Below are 15845 nucleotides of genomic sequence, written 5' to 3' on the forward strand. Positions count from 1 at the left end.
CAGCCAGTGAAGGGAAACGATGAGGCCATTGACACTGCTGGTGTTTGCATGAGTGCTGTGTTTTTTGTATGGCTGGCTATATATGTATATATACTGTATACATGTGCCTCTTGGGAATACATCCTAAGCCTCACTGTGTGTTGGATCTGGCCACAAGAAGCTACAGCAGTCTCCTCTATACTGGGACAGCAGATGCAGCAACTCCTAATGTAGACGTATTTAAACTTGTATTATTACTTTACCATCTCACTGCTTACTGTTGCTAGAGAGACCAAGTTTCCACACTAATGCAATTATAGCAAAATACTGCTACAAAGATCTCTTTTGAGCAAGTGCCTGAAGGAATCAGTCTGAATTACATATTGTTCTGCAGGAGTGTAAAATAATCCTTGTAAAGAAAAAGCTGGCTGCCAACCAAGATTTTTTTCCTTCTTTTTTTCCCCTTTTTTAAAATAGCTCTGCTCATCAGCTTAAGGTCATCTCAGCACAGAAGGTGAGATGCCTGGAAATTAATGTTATGTATAGACTTCTTTAAGATAAAACAATAGGTGTAGTTCCAAGACAATTACAAAAAAAGAAATGCAGGCCACCCTTCATCCTACAGCCTCCTCCAACACTATCACTTATGCAACACAGTGCACAGCCAGTTCACGGAGATGATACAGACTAACCAATTTTTTTTTTTTTTTGGCAAGCACAGAGTTTAATAATTGGTTTAAATCAACATAAATGTGGGATATTGCCAAACCAGAAACTTCTGCCTGCCCTCAACCCTGTCATGTTCCTACCCTTTCACTGTACTGGTATGAACACTCACAAATCTTCTGAGCAAGTCAGATCAGGGAACTGATTTGTCTGCAAATTAATCATCTTTTCTGAACTAGGTTAGTTTTAACCACCAGCAGTTCCCTGATCCAGCATGCCATGGGACAAGTAACTTGCACAAAATACATTGAAAAAGCTTCTTCAGATGCTATCTGGATTATTTTAGGAAAGTGGTTTGCAATGCACCCTACAAAAAATTGTGTTTGCGTAACTGAGGGAACAGCAAACCACAGGTGGCAGGGAGGAAATTCTGGTGACTGCTGAAGAAAATAGCCACATATATGCACCCATCACATCACTGCCTTTTATACCTCCTGTTTTAATCCTATGTGCAAGTATAGCTCATTTTTCCTTCATATTTTCAATGTGGAATCCACTAATCTACTCAGAAGTCTGAAAAAAAAAAAATCTTGGATTCAGCATTTTTTAAATTTGATTCTTCCCTTTAAAGAAAACCCAGATGCTTCCCAATTTAAAATTTCAAATGGATCAAATCTTCATATTTGGAAGTTCAAGAAAATGGGTGCTGAGAGAGTTGATCAGTGTTTTTCCAGGGAAACAAAAATTAGCATTATTATTCAAAAACCAAGCAACAGGTTCTTGCTAAGGTTGGAGAACTTCAACAGTTGGGAAATAAGACTCAAAACTATGGGTAACAGGTAAGTTCAGGTTTTTGCTGTGGAAAAATCTAGAATTAATGAAAAAAAAAATACAAATAGTGCATCCTGGAGAGCTACCGAGATGAATGCACCACAGCTACCATACGCTCAGGGATTAAAGTAACCAAATGATGGAATTACTGAAAAAGCTCAAGGGGTGCAAATTTTACAAGTGACAGATTTGTGTCATGGTCATTAACTGCGTCAAGTGGCATGTATAAATTTAGGTACATTATGAGACAGAACACGCTGTAAAGGAAAATGTCTTAAATCAGGGAAGCACCTTAAACGGAGGGAGAAGGATCCTTTGTCACACAGAACTGAGGAAGAATCTCTCCATAACAGACTTCAAAAAGAAGGAAAACTAAAATCACTGTAAGGTACGTGATTCAAAGACTAAACACATCTGAGAGAATTACAGATGAACAAGCCTTGAAAGACGTCATTTGGTTCAGACAGCAAACTTGAATTTTTAAAGGAATTACACCAACTTAAGTGATTCCGGCTGGAAACTTCCAGTGCAAAAAAGTATAAAATCAACAGATAAAATATTGCCAAACTCTCTGAAGGTGCTCTGCCCACAAAGCAGTAGCCCCAGAGTAAGCCTGAAGGACATCTGTTCTTATTTAATAATGTGCAAGCAAACTAGCTCTGCAGAAACCTGCATTTAGCATTTACAATCACCTAGGAGCTCGAAAATCCTAAGAACAAGAGAATGATTGCAAGATTTGAATTGAAGCTGAAGTGAAACCCTGATACCCCTCTGCTTACGAGAAACTGTAAGAAGATTCAGCAGCCAGGATGGGCAATGTTACACATCAGTGAATATACCGAGGTATACTGGCAGCAGAAACATTTGTCAAGTATTGAGGCAGTTGCTCACTCTTGCAAATGAATTTGGCAACTGAACAAGATGACTTGAGAGTGTCTATCAGTAGTAGTAAGGGTTGCAAAAGTTCCATTAGGTCATCATATAGGCCTCTTTATTGACACGACAGCAAGACAGTGCCAAGTCATCTGATATGCCTGTCTTAAGAGTCTCCTGCAGCAAAGGGTGGGTGAGAAAGTTTTCAACTCCAAAGGTCTCTCATAGGGACAGTCTCTTGGGTAATCTCCAAAATTAAGGGTTGCAGGCATTATTAATTATGGAGAGGGTTGAGGATGACAAAGTTTTGTGAGCCAAAAGTTGCAAGACAACTTCACCTGGAAGTTACAGTGCTAAAATACATTCTCTCCAGACTTTTAAAAATACTTTTAGATTATTAGTGTTCCTTGATTTTTTTTTCTTGTCTTCATGAACACTTTAACCATCGATCTTGCACCTTCTTGTTCTTACCCTTGCTGTACCCTGAATCTCTCAGACCACCACTTTCCTTTCGACTGCACAGTTAGTTCTAAACATTCCTAAATTTCTGTCCTGCACTGGGGGCAGGGAGGACAAGAGGAAGCTTTACCTCTTACTTTCTGCATCTGTTTCTGCTATCACCTTCTAGCACGTATTAACTTCTAACATTTAACAGTTCTTGCAACTGCTGCAAGAACAAGGCTGCACGTATCTCATGACAAGCACAGAAAACACATAAATTAAGGATGTAATTATTACCTTTCAGCCATGTAAGGCATTCTCTCAACATTTAGCCCACTGACAAGAGAAATACACAAATTAGACAATTAAAATCCACCCCATGCCGGATTTTAAAGACTTTAGCTTCTAGACAATTCAAATGCACCCATGACAAATTTTAAAGAATTTAGCTTCATCTCAGTCTGATATTCCAGGGCCCACACATTCAGATCTATCTGTAACCATCCTTCAAACTAAATTATGCTTGCAGGTACAGGACTCTAAATTCTAATACTAAGTGACTACACAGCAGCGTAAGTTAGCTGTTTGTATTAGAAGTCATATACTTAAAAAAAAAAGCTAAAAGCACCGTTCTTGTTCTTTATAAGTTCAGAAGTGTGTCCAGTTCTTAATACATGCTTGTATATCTTTTCTTCCAACAAGCTTGTTAACGACTTATCAGAAGAAGCTAAGAAATACAGAAAGATCTGAAAGTATAACATTCTCAGGATCTTTTTCTTAAATTCTTAAACATCCATTAGCAAGATAGCCTCTAGAAAATGAAACAGGGTAAGAAAGACCAAGTTTCTGCAATTCTCCCATCTTTTCATAGAGAGATGAAAATTTTGGAGATTATGCTTTTAAATACTAACCTCAAAATAATTCCCCAGGCAATACTCCCTGCATTTGATATAGGAACAGCTTTCTCCATTCTTCTTATTTTGCTCAGCCAATATTTTGAGCTAGTGAGATAACCATCTTATCACTATCTTGTTGATTTTTGGAAAGTCATATTGTGACAAAGCTTCTGTTTCAGAGAAAAACTTAAGGCCCAAAGCCAAAAGCTGGGACTGAGTTCTAGTTATGCTGGCATGGCAATAAAGGGGATCCAAATAGTGAGCACTGCCACAGAAAGATTTGGCAACTATCTTTGAAGGGATCCAGGCCAAGTCTATAATAACATTCATGACAGCTCAGAAAACCCTGATAGCTACATTCTCCCCCTCTTCCTTTTATTGCACTTTCACATCTATTTGAGACAGGAGAGCTGGGGGAGAAAAAAAAACCCACAACCAATCCCCAAACCCCAAACTAGGACTTTACAAAGGGTGGGAGAGTGGAAAAACATGAAAAATTTAGTATAGCCATGTATTTATCTTTTTTTTTTTAATCTTCACTCTTACACACACAGAGCCTGATAATAAATTTTGACAGTCAAAAAGAAGAAACCATGTGTACAAATTCCCTCAGAATGAATGAGGAATCTGAAAGAATTATTACTGCTAAACCTGAATCTCTGAAATTAGTCTCCATACAGAGTAATTCCTGTGTTCCTCATTTTTTAAGTTATGGCATTAACTAATTTCATTTTCTGTATATTAGAGACAATATGCCATGTGTTTGCATGCAACTCCCACAAGCTAAATTATAACTATATTGGGATAGTAAGTTCATTTCCCAGCACATCCCTTGCTGCCTCTTGGAAATGGGAGTTTGCTTTATATCTGCAGTTTTAAATTTAGGTCTCTGTCTCTGAGACAGAAACTCTAAGTCTTTTTTTTCTTGTTTGCAAATTTTAATTTTCAGTAACTTAGCAAGTTACAGAAAAAACCATAAAATATGATCTTTACATGCAGCACAGCTCTCTTCAATATATCACTACTCAAAAGTAAAGACCATAACAGTTTGTATTTGTTCATTGTAAAGAAAAAAATGACAGTTCTATTCAATGGGTAAATGACTACTGCAAAACTTTCTCTTTAATCCCTCCAACTTTTTGGAAAACGTTTAATACCTTACATCTAATATAACTGTTTTTCTTAATTTTCTGACCATGTAATACCCTTCTGATTTTTGGTTTCCTTCCCGTCTTTCGTTATCTCTATTAGTTCAAATACACTTATCAGAACACACTTAAGTATAGCAAATGAAAAGTCTATTTCACTATCAATTCTCTGCTCTTTTCTCAAATGTGTGAATATCCTGGTTATATCATCTGTCACTACATGAGGCCTAGTTATTCACATGACAGCAAGATATGATCACAGCAAATTATAAATTATACGGTACTAACTGGGGAAATATCACACTAGAATTACGCAAGTCTGGATTTGTTTTACAGGACCCTATTATACTGCATTGCAGATGGCTGCCCTGTCCAGGAAAGCAGCTTTGCAGTCACTGAATGTTATACAATATGTTGCCTTTGGTGGTGCAACTGGTCTAAGTTCCTTCTTCCCATGTTGCTCTTGGTTGATGATTCTACTACCACAGCGTATCTTACCAGTGAGCGGGCAGGCAGCTCAAATTCAAGATGAGTAACACTGGTCAGGAATGTGAACTTCTTCAGCAGGCTACTGTATCACCTGGGCACACTACATTCTTTTGCTTGCTTTCAGTCTATAGCAACTGACTGCACATTATCTATTGCCACAATGCAATAATGGTTTCTCCACTGATAGACTTTAAAGTAGTAGGGAATTCATGGCTGCTGCATTTTGGTGCTTCTGTGCACAGAAAATGATACGCTTGAGGACAGTGTACTGCTCAGTACTGACACAGAAGGGGATGAATCTATAGGAAGAAGGCAAAAAAGCCCAAACAAACCCCAAAAAACACTGAAGAGTCATGAGAACAAGCAATGTCAGACTACAGAACCTCTCAGCTTTTCTTTTTTTTCCTTTAAGTCCTGAGAGCTTAGAACACTTTAAGATTACAGTAGTCAAGTTACTTCGCTATAAATGCTGTTCCCTGCTTTGCTATCATACTATCTCCATGCATAACTATAAACAAGGCATGACCAAAGCCAAGGGGAAAACTGAGTGTTCCTAATCAGCTGGGGAAACACTAGGGAAGGTCTTACGCCAGCAGCAGAGTAGAATATCTCACATCCCAGGGAAGAGCACCGAGCAAATGGTGTGGTCCTCAGGAGATGCCAGAGAGTGCCAAAGCTGCAGACCAGAAAAACACAAGCCATCTAAGACTAAATAATCACATAAATCTCAGTGAGAAGTCTACCTGCAACAGATCAACTGCTGTGCAGTGGGGGTACTGGGCAAATAGGTGACAATTTGCATGTATACTTATCTTGGTTGTTTTGTAAAGGTACAACTTGGGAACCAGTGTTAGATGAGACTTACAGTTTCTCTTCTGATACGTTCACATTAATCTATTTTTCTTAACCAATCCCAACTCCTGAGATTAGCTGATCAAACAGGTATGGATGACACTTAAGCAGTAAACAAACTATCCTGAATTTAGAAAAAGCTTCTCTATTCATTTGTCTATTAATGATTATAGACTGCTCTTTCTATAGCACTGAAGGGAGACAGGGGTCAGTTTAAATCACAAAGAGCTAGCAAAGTAATTTGAAACTATTTTGAATAAGAAATTACAACAAAATTTACAAACTTGTAAAATCTAACTAGCAAACAATGCACTAATAAATTATTTGCACTCAGGCTTCCAGTAAGGTGAATGTGGTAATTATTAAGAGCTGCAGATGTTTATTCAGTATCTTTTACCCAGACTTAACTGCTTTACCAGCTGTTCAGAAAAACATTTGAGGGGCCCACTGAAGTGCAGCTATACATGCAGCTCCACCACTAAAATAGACAGACGGTAAAAATACTCCCGACTGGAGTATCTTTTCCGATTCAATCTGTGAAGTACAATAATAGAAATGAATGCAATCATAAATTTCATGACGAGACCTCAAGCCTGAATGTTTTCAGTTGTGTTATACAGAAACCAAAAATAGGCAGTCAGACTGAAATTGGACAATATGACAAATTCTAAAAATAATATTTTTTAATCCTCTGATTAAAAGTGATAGGCAATTGATTGGTACTGTCATAACTGAATGAAAAGTGGATTTTCTCTTGTAATATACAATTAACTGGTTAAGAGAGTTTTTATTAATATCAAGTGGCAGAAGATATCTGGAGTAACTTGTAACAATGTTCTAAAAGGCTGAAGGAGCCAAAAAACATTCCTATTATGAAAACAAAACTGACTTAAGTGACCAGAGTCTAAACCTTATAGACCAATGTACAGAGTAAGCATTAACATTCCAAATAAGATATGAGAAAATGCATTCAAAACTATATGCAAATAATACAGTTAATATCATAGACATGAAAAAACATTAAAAACTAACACATGAACTCTGTTATGAAATACAGTTACAATCTGTCTTCATTGTTAGCTCAAAGATACTATTTGAGTTCTGACAAGGTTCCTCCTGGAGGATGCATTAAAAGATGTTAGGGATGGATGAAAGACAAAGTACTCCTACACAGGTGAGCTGTAACAGAATAAAACTATATCCAGCTTTTCTGTTCACCTACATCAGGTTCAAACAATGAAATGTTGAGTCTAAGTATGCAGGTGAAAGAGCTACTAATTTCCACACATGATCTAGTAAGCCCAAAGAAAAAATACTCTCCTATATTACAAAACATCAGCAAGCTGTAAACTCATATAATAAGCATTAATTACATTTGTTATGTACATTTTATATAAATAAAATTACAAATATTAAAAATGTTAAGTTGAAGAAGGCAATGCAGGCAAAAACTTCAGTTCTGCCAAGCCTGCTTACACTAGCAACACTAAGGAAACACTAGAGTTCAGAGATCTGCCTTCCCATGGTTTCTTCAAATTAAAATTACTTGTATTTTTTTGTTATTGTTTGTAGGTCCTCAGAATGTAATGGGAACAAGTAGAAACCAAACACTTTTAAGAACTGCAATAAAATCCTTCCAAACATGTTTATGATTTTGTTTTCAATTACTGTTAAATAGTTTAGGAATGTTGAAGTAACTCAGTTTTAAAGAGCATACAGACTTATCTGATAGAATTCTCTGGAGGCATGTGAGAAAAATTATTTGAATTGTCATTACTGTTATACCTCCCTTCCACATATCCGTTGCCAGTGTCAACAAGTACTGTATTCTAAATACAAAACCAAGGTACCAAAGAGACTGCCATGCTTTTGCCTCTTAAAAACAGGCAAACACTGACTCATAAAGCAGTAGTAAAGCTGATTTTCCTACAAATGTATGTATTTATGGAAATACATATTTTTCCAGTATTCACAACTCATAATCACTATTATTAAACTGCTTGTTGAACAGCATGCTCAATATCTGACAGTTCAAAGTCTCTTAAAATTACAACACAAAGGTTGGTTTCACTCAACAACAGTTGATACAATCTTACTGAAACATCTTTAGAAATATCTCATCTTACAGAATTTCAGAGTCCCTTACACTTTACTTTTGTTAGTGAAATTTTAGGAAAATGTTTATTTTGAAAAGAAGCCTAGAAAAGCAAATATTAAGCCAAATATACTCTGTTTTTTAGATTGATGCTATCTAATCAAATGCTTACTTGTCTGCTCCAGGAAATGAAGACCATGTGTCAGATAAGTTATTTTGAAAGAATGCACAGCATTTTGAGGGCTGGGTTTCAGAAAGATTAGCTCTATGAACAGCACAGTTGTCCAGTGGTCCACAGGTGTTTCCAAAGAATTTGAATGGGAACTGAGGTATTTATTTATACATTCTACTGCTGCACTGGAAACCCAAACACAGCAGCTTTGAGCATGATACAAAGCTAACCCCATTTATCATCTCCATTAAATAATATGGACACAATAAACCAAAATAATGCGCACACACAGACTTTTTCAATATTAAAGTTATTATAATGCCCCTTTAACAGAGAAGAAGTCTTCTTTGGCTGCAGAGACTGGCAGTCAGATATAATTCCATTACAATATTAATAGTATAAATAATAATAAAAAGCCAAAACTTACTCTGGCTTTCACAACTGGTTTCCGTTACTTCTGAATTTCATATCAAAACCAGCTCTGACCAAACAATTTCATTTCACACTACAAAGTAATATATGGTTTACACAATCTACGTAATTGCTACATTAGCTGTACCAAATAGCGGACAAAAATTACATAAAGGGCAGAAGCTGTCTTGGAAAATCTAAGTTATTAAGAAATTACTTAAGATTTAACAGAGCCTCAATGCATGATTGTTTTCATAGCACAGTGCTTGCATCACTAGTAAACCTGATGTCTACAACTAATATTAAAAATAGATATCCTTATTTTAATTTCAGCTTTACAAAGACTTGTAGGGTTAGCCCCATTCTACAGGCACAGAAAGGCTTTGACACCAAAAAGCTTGTTTAGCTGCTCAAAAAGGTAGAGGCACAACATGAAAAGAAACAACTCACTCAGCATCACACCACAATTTTTGGTTATTTTACTAAAGTCATCACAGAGAAAAGGTGCAGCCAGAATTCATTATATGGAAAAAGCTTTTTGTATCTTTTCCACTTTGCAACATTTTTTTCGGGAAGACTGCTGATATCTCAAATTATTTCGGAAGTAAATCCACTAGTTACCTTTCAAGTGCACTGCTACACAGAACCAGCAGACACAAATTTGTGCAGATGTACCTATAGGGAAGCAGGACCACTCAAACAACTTGTCCCCTGCACAATGAAAATTTTCTGCAAGTATGAGCTTCATCAGAAGAACTGGAAGTTACAGCATGCAGCAGATAAACACACAAGACCAGAAGGCTTTAAGACATACAAGGAGCCTGCAGCTGAGGTGTCCAAAAAAAATCAAGGACCCAGCTACTGAATAGTCTGAGTGCATGAGATTTGTTGCTGGAGGGATCTATATTCTCTTTGTTTGTGTATAACTATATATAGGTATACATATATTTATTTATTTTCCACTTACTGGCTTTCACCCTGATTAGCCAGAGGAACAGGATGTGTCCATTGGTGCTGCCTGTGTTTGCCTGAATACTCCATTCTCTGTGTTGACCTACGTTACCAGCCATGTGTATGTGTATATATGTATTATAAATATGCATGCCTATGCTCAGCCTCATTATTGGCTGGACCTTGGGACATGGAGCTATAGCAGCACTGCTCCCATCAGGCTTCCAGATTCATTAATATAACAAAGTTATACTAACTTTGTTAAAGCCTTCTGATTTATAAATCCAACCATTACAGAATCAAGGTGATATAGTCATGAAATGTTCTTTTAAAATGACACAAAATATTATCAATTCAATGAGCCCTAAAAAAAAGAAAAAGGTAATTATCAATGTAATTAATTATACAGAAACAACAGTGAATTAAGTGTAAGCCAGCCTGAGCTGGCACCAAGAGAAGTGATTTTCCTCCAGCAGTTGGTAACCCAGTTCAAGTGCAATGCTTTCAAGATGCCCTGCCTCCTGAGGTCGTACGTACACCTGCATTCACACAATGCAGAACATCCGTGTGGTCAAGGCACACAGAGTGGGAAATGAAGACACTCAGCCCCACAGAGTTGTTCAGATCTATCCAAGTGCATTTGTACAGTTCAGACATCAGGAGCTTTGCAGTGCTTACCCTAAGGGACCAGCCCTCAGGACTTACACTTGCTGGAATTAGTGTACAAAGTATAGTTTGCATCCCTAAAGGCCTGCCTGAGAGGATGGAGACAACTGCTGATGGCCTGCATATGGGCCTAAGGCCTGCATGCACATCGACTGAGATAAGGACAACCAACAAGGAGCAGAGGGGGCTGGAGGTCCACTCCAGCTGCTCAGTCTTATGACTCATCCTTTCAAAACAAGGAAACTAGGCCTATAAAACAGGAGGCTACAATGGTGGGCTTGGGGAACGTCACTGACACCAGCTCTCCCCCATTGGCAGGCCCAGTGCTGCATCCAGGACTGGTGATTTTCTGTTACTTTTCTTCTAATCTCTCTCTTCCTTCCCAGTATCATTAAGTAACACAAAGCCTACCATGATCTTTTTCTCAGGCTGTGCAGCTTAAATATATGTGTATTGTACTCGTGATCTAAACACCAGCCTTTATGATCATGCAGCCTAAGATAATAATTGAAGTATAATTTTAATTGAACCTAATTCAGATACAGACCTTGAGTGTCATTTCACCTTAATCTGATCAAGGGGTGTCGGACAGTCGAGCATTTCCTCGGACAGTGACATTTTAATCACTCTCCCTGGAAGGGCCAGGTCTGAGACAAAGGCTGGATCGAGCTACAGCCGAGCTCCTCTCTGAGAAGGAGTTTAGAAAGCAAGGGGGTCCAATCTGAATCTCCCTGGGTTGCCCTACCCCAGTCGTGACATTTACTACATAGCTTTTCAGAGTAATATTCTTGACCAGGGTAACAAATGCACAAGTGCACACATGTGCTGCGACATTAGAGTTAGAAGCCGGTGCTTAAACCTTGACTGCCCACTGAAGAAACTAAAGAAAACAGCTCAGATCTTGCACAGAAGAAACCCTCATGAATTCTGAAAAACACAAATCCACTCAGAACAGTTAGCCTTCTCTGCATGAGACCAACAACATCTCCAAATTACACCACTTTTCCACTATTCAGGGTATCCTGACTTTCATCTTTAGATTCAAGTGAGTTGACTGTAATAGAAGACACACACTAGAAGAGCAGCACTACCAACTGGCTTCTAAAACATCAACTTTTTTTTCATTTTCTATTAAAAAAAAACAAATCACTTAATGTTTGTTTCTCTCACTCTCTACCCAGTAGAACACCAAATAATGCCACCATAGCATGACTCTTACATTAGTATTTCATAAAAGTTTAGTAAGTAGTCTATCATTCATAAACTTTAACATTCTCTCATGATACACAGCAGTAAATAAGAAAGAACATCTTACCAGCTTTGGGTGTACTAAGTGTTTTCATTTCCACCTTGCTACACTTATTTACGCTGAAGCATGGTTTTGTAGTCTTTACTTTTCCAGTTGACTCCAGAGAGTGTGTGAAATTTGCATTTTGATTCTGGCCATGCATTTTAGAAAGCAATAAAGCACCTCCCTCTTTCTCATCTATCTGCAAAAGACAAACAAGTTCACAGTAGTATTTCCTTCGTGCATTTGAAGAGAAATGGAGAGAAGAGAAACAAGAAGGGAACTCAAGAGATGATAATCCTTATTATTAAATTATCCACATAAATATATACATCCATATACAAATATATTTAGGCTCAATAATGATTACTTTTATTTATTTGAAAAACACTTTTCTGCATCCACGTGACTGTGGAAGAAATCCACTTGAGAAGCAAGATCAAATTCATAAGAGCAAAGGTATCAAAATCTATTCTGAACAGACTGATAATTCAAGCAGAGATCGTGGGAAGCTCAGATGGTATGTTTTAGTACAATACTGTACAAACAAATATACTTTTTATTGCACTATTCAGTTTACCTCCTTTAATTTCATTTCTTGGTCCATCTCCTTAGTTTCATTCTTGAGACTTCTTCCTGGTGGTATAAACCTTGACTTTTTGGCTACATTTCCTAACACTTGACTTGGAGCTGCTGATCGCCTCATATTTAGTTGTACCGCTCTGAAGAGTGGAGATGAAGATGCAGATAAAAACAACTGTAGTTAGAATAGGCTTTACATAGAAAAATATAACCATAGATAGCAATAGAAGCACCATTAAAAAAAAGATTAAAAAAATATAAACAATTTCAAATAACAATCTTAATTCACAAGCATAATACATAATACAACTTAAGAAAAAGTATTGTTGCAATGCATTGTCTAAGTACTTAGACTAGAGTAAATTCTGCAGTTCAATGTTTTCTTTTTCATTTGAAAAGCCAATAATGCAGTTCTCAATAGCAAGAAGTGCTCTGGAGATGTGCAATGTGGGGCTGCTTAACAAAGCTACACCAGTTTATAAAAACAAAGACAATTTGAAACAGAACTGACTATTCTAAAAACACATCCTTTTGAAAAACAATGAAGCCTGAAGGTATATTGGTATTTTGCATTAAATAGTCAATTATATATATTTAATAGTCAATAATTTTGGTCATTCAGTTTATAATAAGGTTAGAAGTCAACAGAATATTATCTCTAAATTACAGTAGAGATTATCACTGCACATTATGTCTGCTTCAACAGTAGAAGGAATGTATTACAGATTTTCCCTCAAAATAAAAGACCATTATTCCTCTAAACAACCTCTGGACAAAACCAAACCTACACCAATGTTAATATGACAAGACATAGTTATAACAGCTACAGTAACAAGTTATAATCTTAATACTTCACAGTAGTTGAAACAAAACAAGAAAATTCCAGTAGAATAACCCAGCAGCTGGAACAATGAAGACAAGCAGGTGCAGCAATTTATGGAACATATTTTGGTTTCATTCTGCATTGATACACGGGCTGTTTATTTTAATTTATCACCTCCATTAAGTAAAAGTAAACCATAGTATGGATTGCATACTTAAACCTCTCTACCATCTTGAAAGCATGTTTGCAACCTGTTGGAACAGGCAGTGTTTTTCTGCACTTTTTTTGACACTACTCTGCACTCCAGTGGCTTACTAGGGCACGACAATCTTTCTATCCAAGGTTTGCAGAGTAGTAACAGAGCGCTGTCGAAATACTTTGCAAACATGCAGATGCTAACTTGAGTACTGCCATCTCCTTTGTATCAGGAAAATTAGCATATATATGATGCTGTTACTAGGCAGAAACCTTAGTGGCAAAATGCCCTGAACTGTTGTCACTTATATTGTGGCTGTTACTAAAAATACAAGGAAAGAGGTCTCTGGCTGTGTCAACAGCAGTTCACACAAGTTAGGCCTACTTGACAACAGTGTTAGCATATGAACTTTAGTTAACCTGTGCAACAAGGGAGTAGTTTGGTTATTTTAACCGGAGTACCTATAGTGTAAACAACTAATAAATACACAGTGAAGGCTGCTAAGGTGTCAAGAACCTTCCAGAGGAGCAGACTGAGTGCCAGCACTGACCACAGCCAGCTTCAGGGTGCAATACAAATCTGAACAAGTTGTCTATCAAGTCCTAGAATGCATGGGGACACTTGGGAAGGTAACCCAGGACCCCCCACGACTCATACATGAGGACTATGCATAGCATGGCTGAACAGCTACACAAACCTACCCACTTCACTTCTGGAGCTTGTCCCATCTCCTGTGGAACAAGGGACTTGTGCAATGCATAAATTGCATGTATCTGCGATTAAAATGTTTTGGTTTCCAAATTCATTTGGACTTTGCACTGTCATTTGGCCTTAATCCACAAATACAGACTCATTAAGAGATCTGCAAATTAGTAAGACATTTCACAGATTCGTAAAATGGTGGGAACTAGAAAGGACCTCTGGAGATCATCTAGTCCAACTCCCCTTCCGGAGCAGGATCACATAGGGCAGGTCACACAGAAACACATCCAGACAGATCTTGAAAGTCTCCAGAGAAGGAGACTCCACAACCTCTCTGTGCAGCCTGTTCCAATGCTCCATAACCCTTACAGTAAGGAAGTTTTTCCTCATGTTGAGGTGGAACTGCCTGTGTTCCAGTTTTTGTCTGATGCCCCTCATCCTATCACAGGGCACCACTGAAAAGAGACTGACCCATTCTTCTTGACACCCCCCCTTCAGATATTTGTAAACATTAATAAGATCCCCTCAGACTTCTCTTCTTCAGATTAAAACAGCCCCAGGTCTCTCAGCCTTTTCTCATCAGACAGATGTTCCAGTCCCTTAAACATCCTTGCAGCCTCTGTTGGACTCCCTCTAGTATATCCCTGTCCCCCTTGAACTGGGGAGCCCAGAACTGGACACAGTATTCCAGATGTGGTCTCCCTAGGGCAGAATAGAGGGATTTAAAGGTTTTAAATTTAAAGATATAAGCCTTGATAACTCAGTAAACTTCACTCCCTCCAAATTTAAGAGCACGTAAGTGTATTACCAATATTGCCTACTTGCAACTATGAAATTAGGGGGTCGTGGTTTTTAAATGTAAAACTGCTTCCAGCAATACATCTCTCTCTCTGTCTTCAAAATATAAGTTTTTATAGAAGATAATTAACATATAAAAGTTTATATTTTGTATCTTTACAGTACTGTACATAAAAAAGGCCGTTATGGATGTGCAACAAATGGTCGATGCTAGATCTTTTATATGGGATCACAGTAGGTGTAGCAAGGGCGAATAGTTCTACATTACAATTAAAACAACTGACAAGCAAGTACGCTCCTTCCTCTGAGACAGACACCAATATGTTGAACCTCCCTCTAATTGCAATACCATTAGGTATGGTTGCAGGGCAACAGCTGGAGGTGACAGCAGCTCTGCTAGTGCCTTTTTTAGCAAGGTAACTTGACCAAATTCAGCACACCATGAAACCAAAGCCTAAAATACCACATGAACATATCTGGGTTTGCAAACACTGAATTCAGTAGCATTGTTCTCCTTAAAGGCAGCTTAGCAACTACATTAAAATTAAGTATATATAAAGAATATTTCAAAATTTTATGTATTCAGCTCCACACGGTATGCACGGAGTCCTGTTAAAGGCAGTTATATTAATCATCTTGGTACAAACTTAACAGGCTTGCTCTCTTGAACATTAGAAGAGATTCCTAGCTTAGATCATGTGGGTTTTGTAGGCAACTACATGGATGTGACGCAGGATTAAAATTAACTCACAACTCGATTAAAATTAACCTGCAGGCAACAACTGCATCGCCTTGAATACCAGTATTAGTGAAAAATCACTTCAAATTAGTAGTAACTGTAAGAACTTGGAGTTGGTTCAAAAAGCAATGCTATTCAAATCAGTATTACCGGGCCCGTCCCGCCTCAGCCGCGCGGCAACAGCCGCGGAGCGGTGTGCGGCGGAGGGGCGGGCCTCCCTGCGGGAAGTGCTGGGCCAGGAGGGACC

The 15845-nt window shown here is 37.9% G+C and overlaps 1 protein-coding gene across 2 annotated transcripts in view; it reads right to left on the bottom strand.

The window, feature by feature from the left end:
• Positions 1 to 15722, bottom strand: part of RAD54B (RAD54 homolog B) — a 61319-nt gene extending 45597 nt beyond the window's left edge. Inside the window, exons 1-3 of one of the 2 annotated variants that reach the window (XM_051610918.1) lie at positions 15611 to 15722; positions 12339 to 12480; positions 11786 to 11960 (exon numbers count right to left, since the gene is read on the bottom strand). In XM_051610918.1, the coding sequence (XP_051466878.1) occupies positions 11786 to 11960; positions 12339 to 12464 (301 nt within the window). In that variant the 5' untranslated portion in view covers positions 12465 to 12480; positions 15611 to 15722. Of the gene's footprint in view, positions 1 to 5911; positions 5921 to 11785; positions 11961 to 12338; positions 12481 to 15610 lie in introns of those variants that run through there. The other variant, XM_051610919.1, reaches the window with a different exon arrangement.
• Between the last annotated feature and the right edge of the window lie 123 nt (positions 15723 to 15845).

Source organism: Apus apus, chromosome 2, assembly GCF_020740795.1.
Source record: "Apus apus isolate bApuApu2 chromosome 2, bApuApu2.pri.cur, whole genome shotgun sequence".
In the NCBI taxonomy this organism is placed as follows: Eukaryota; Metazoa; Chordata; class Aves; order Apodiformes; family Apodidae; genus Apus; species Apus apus.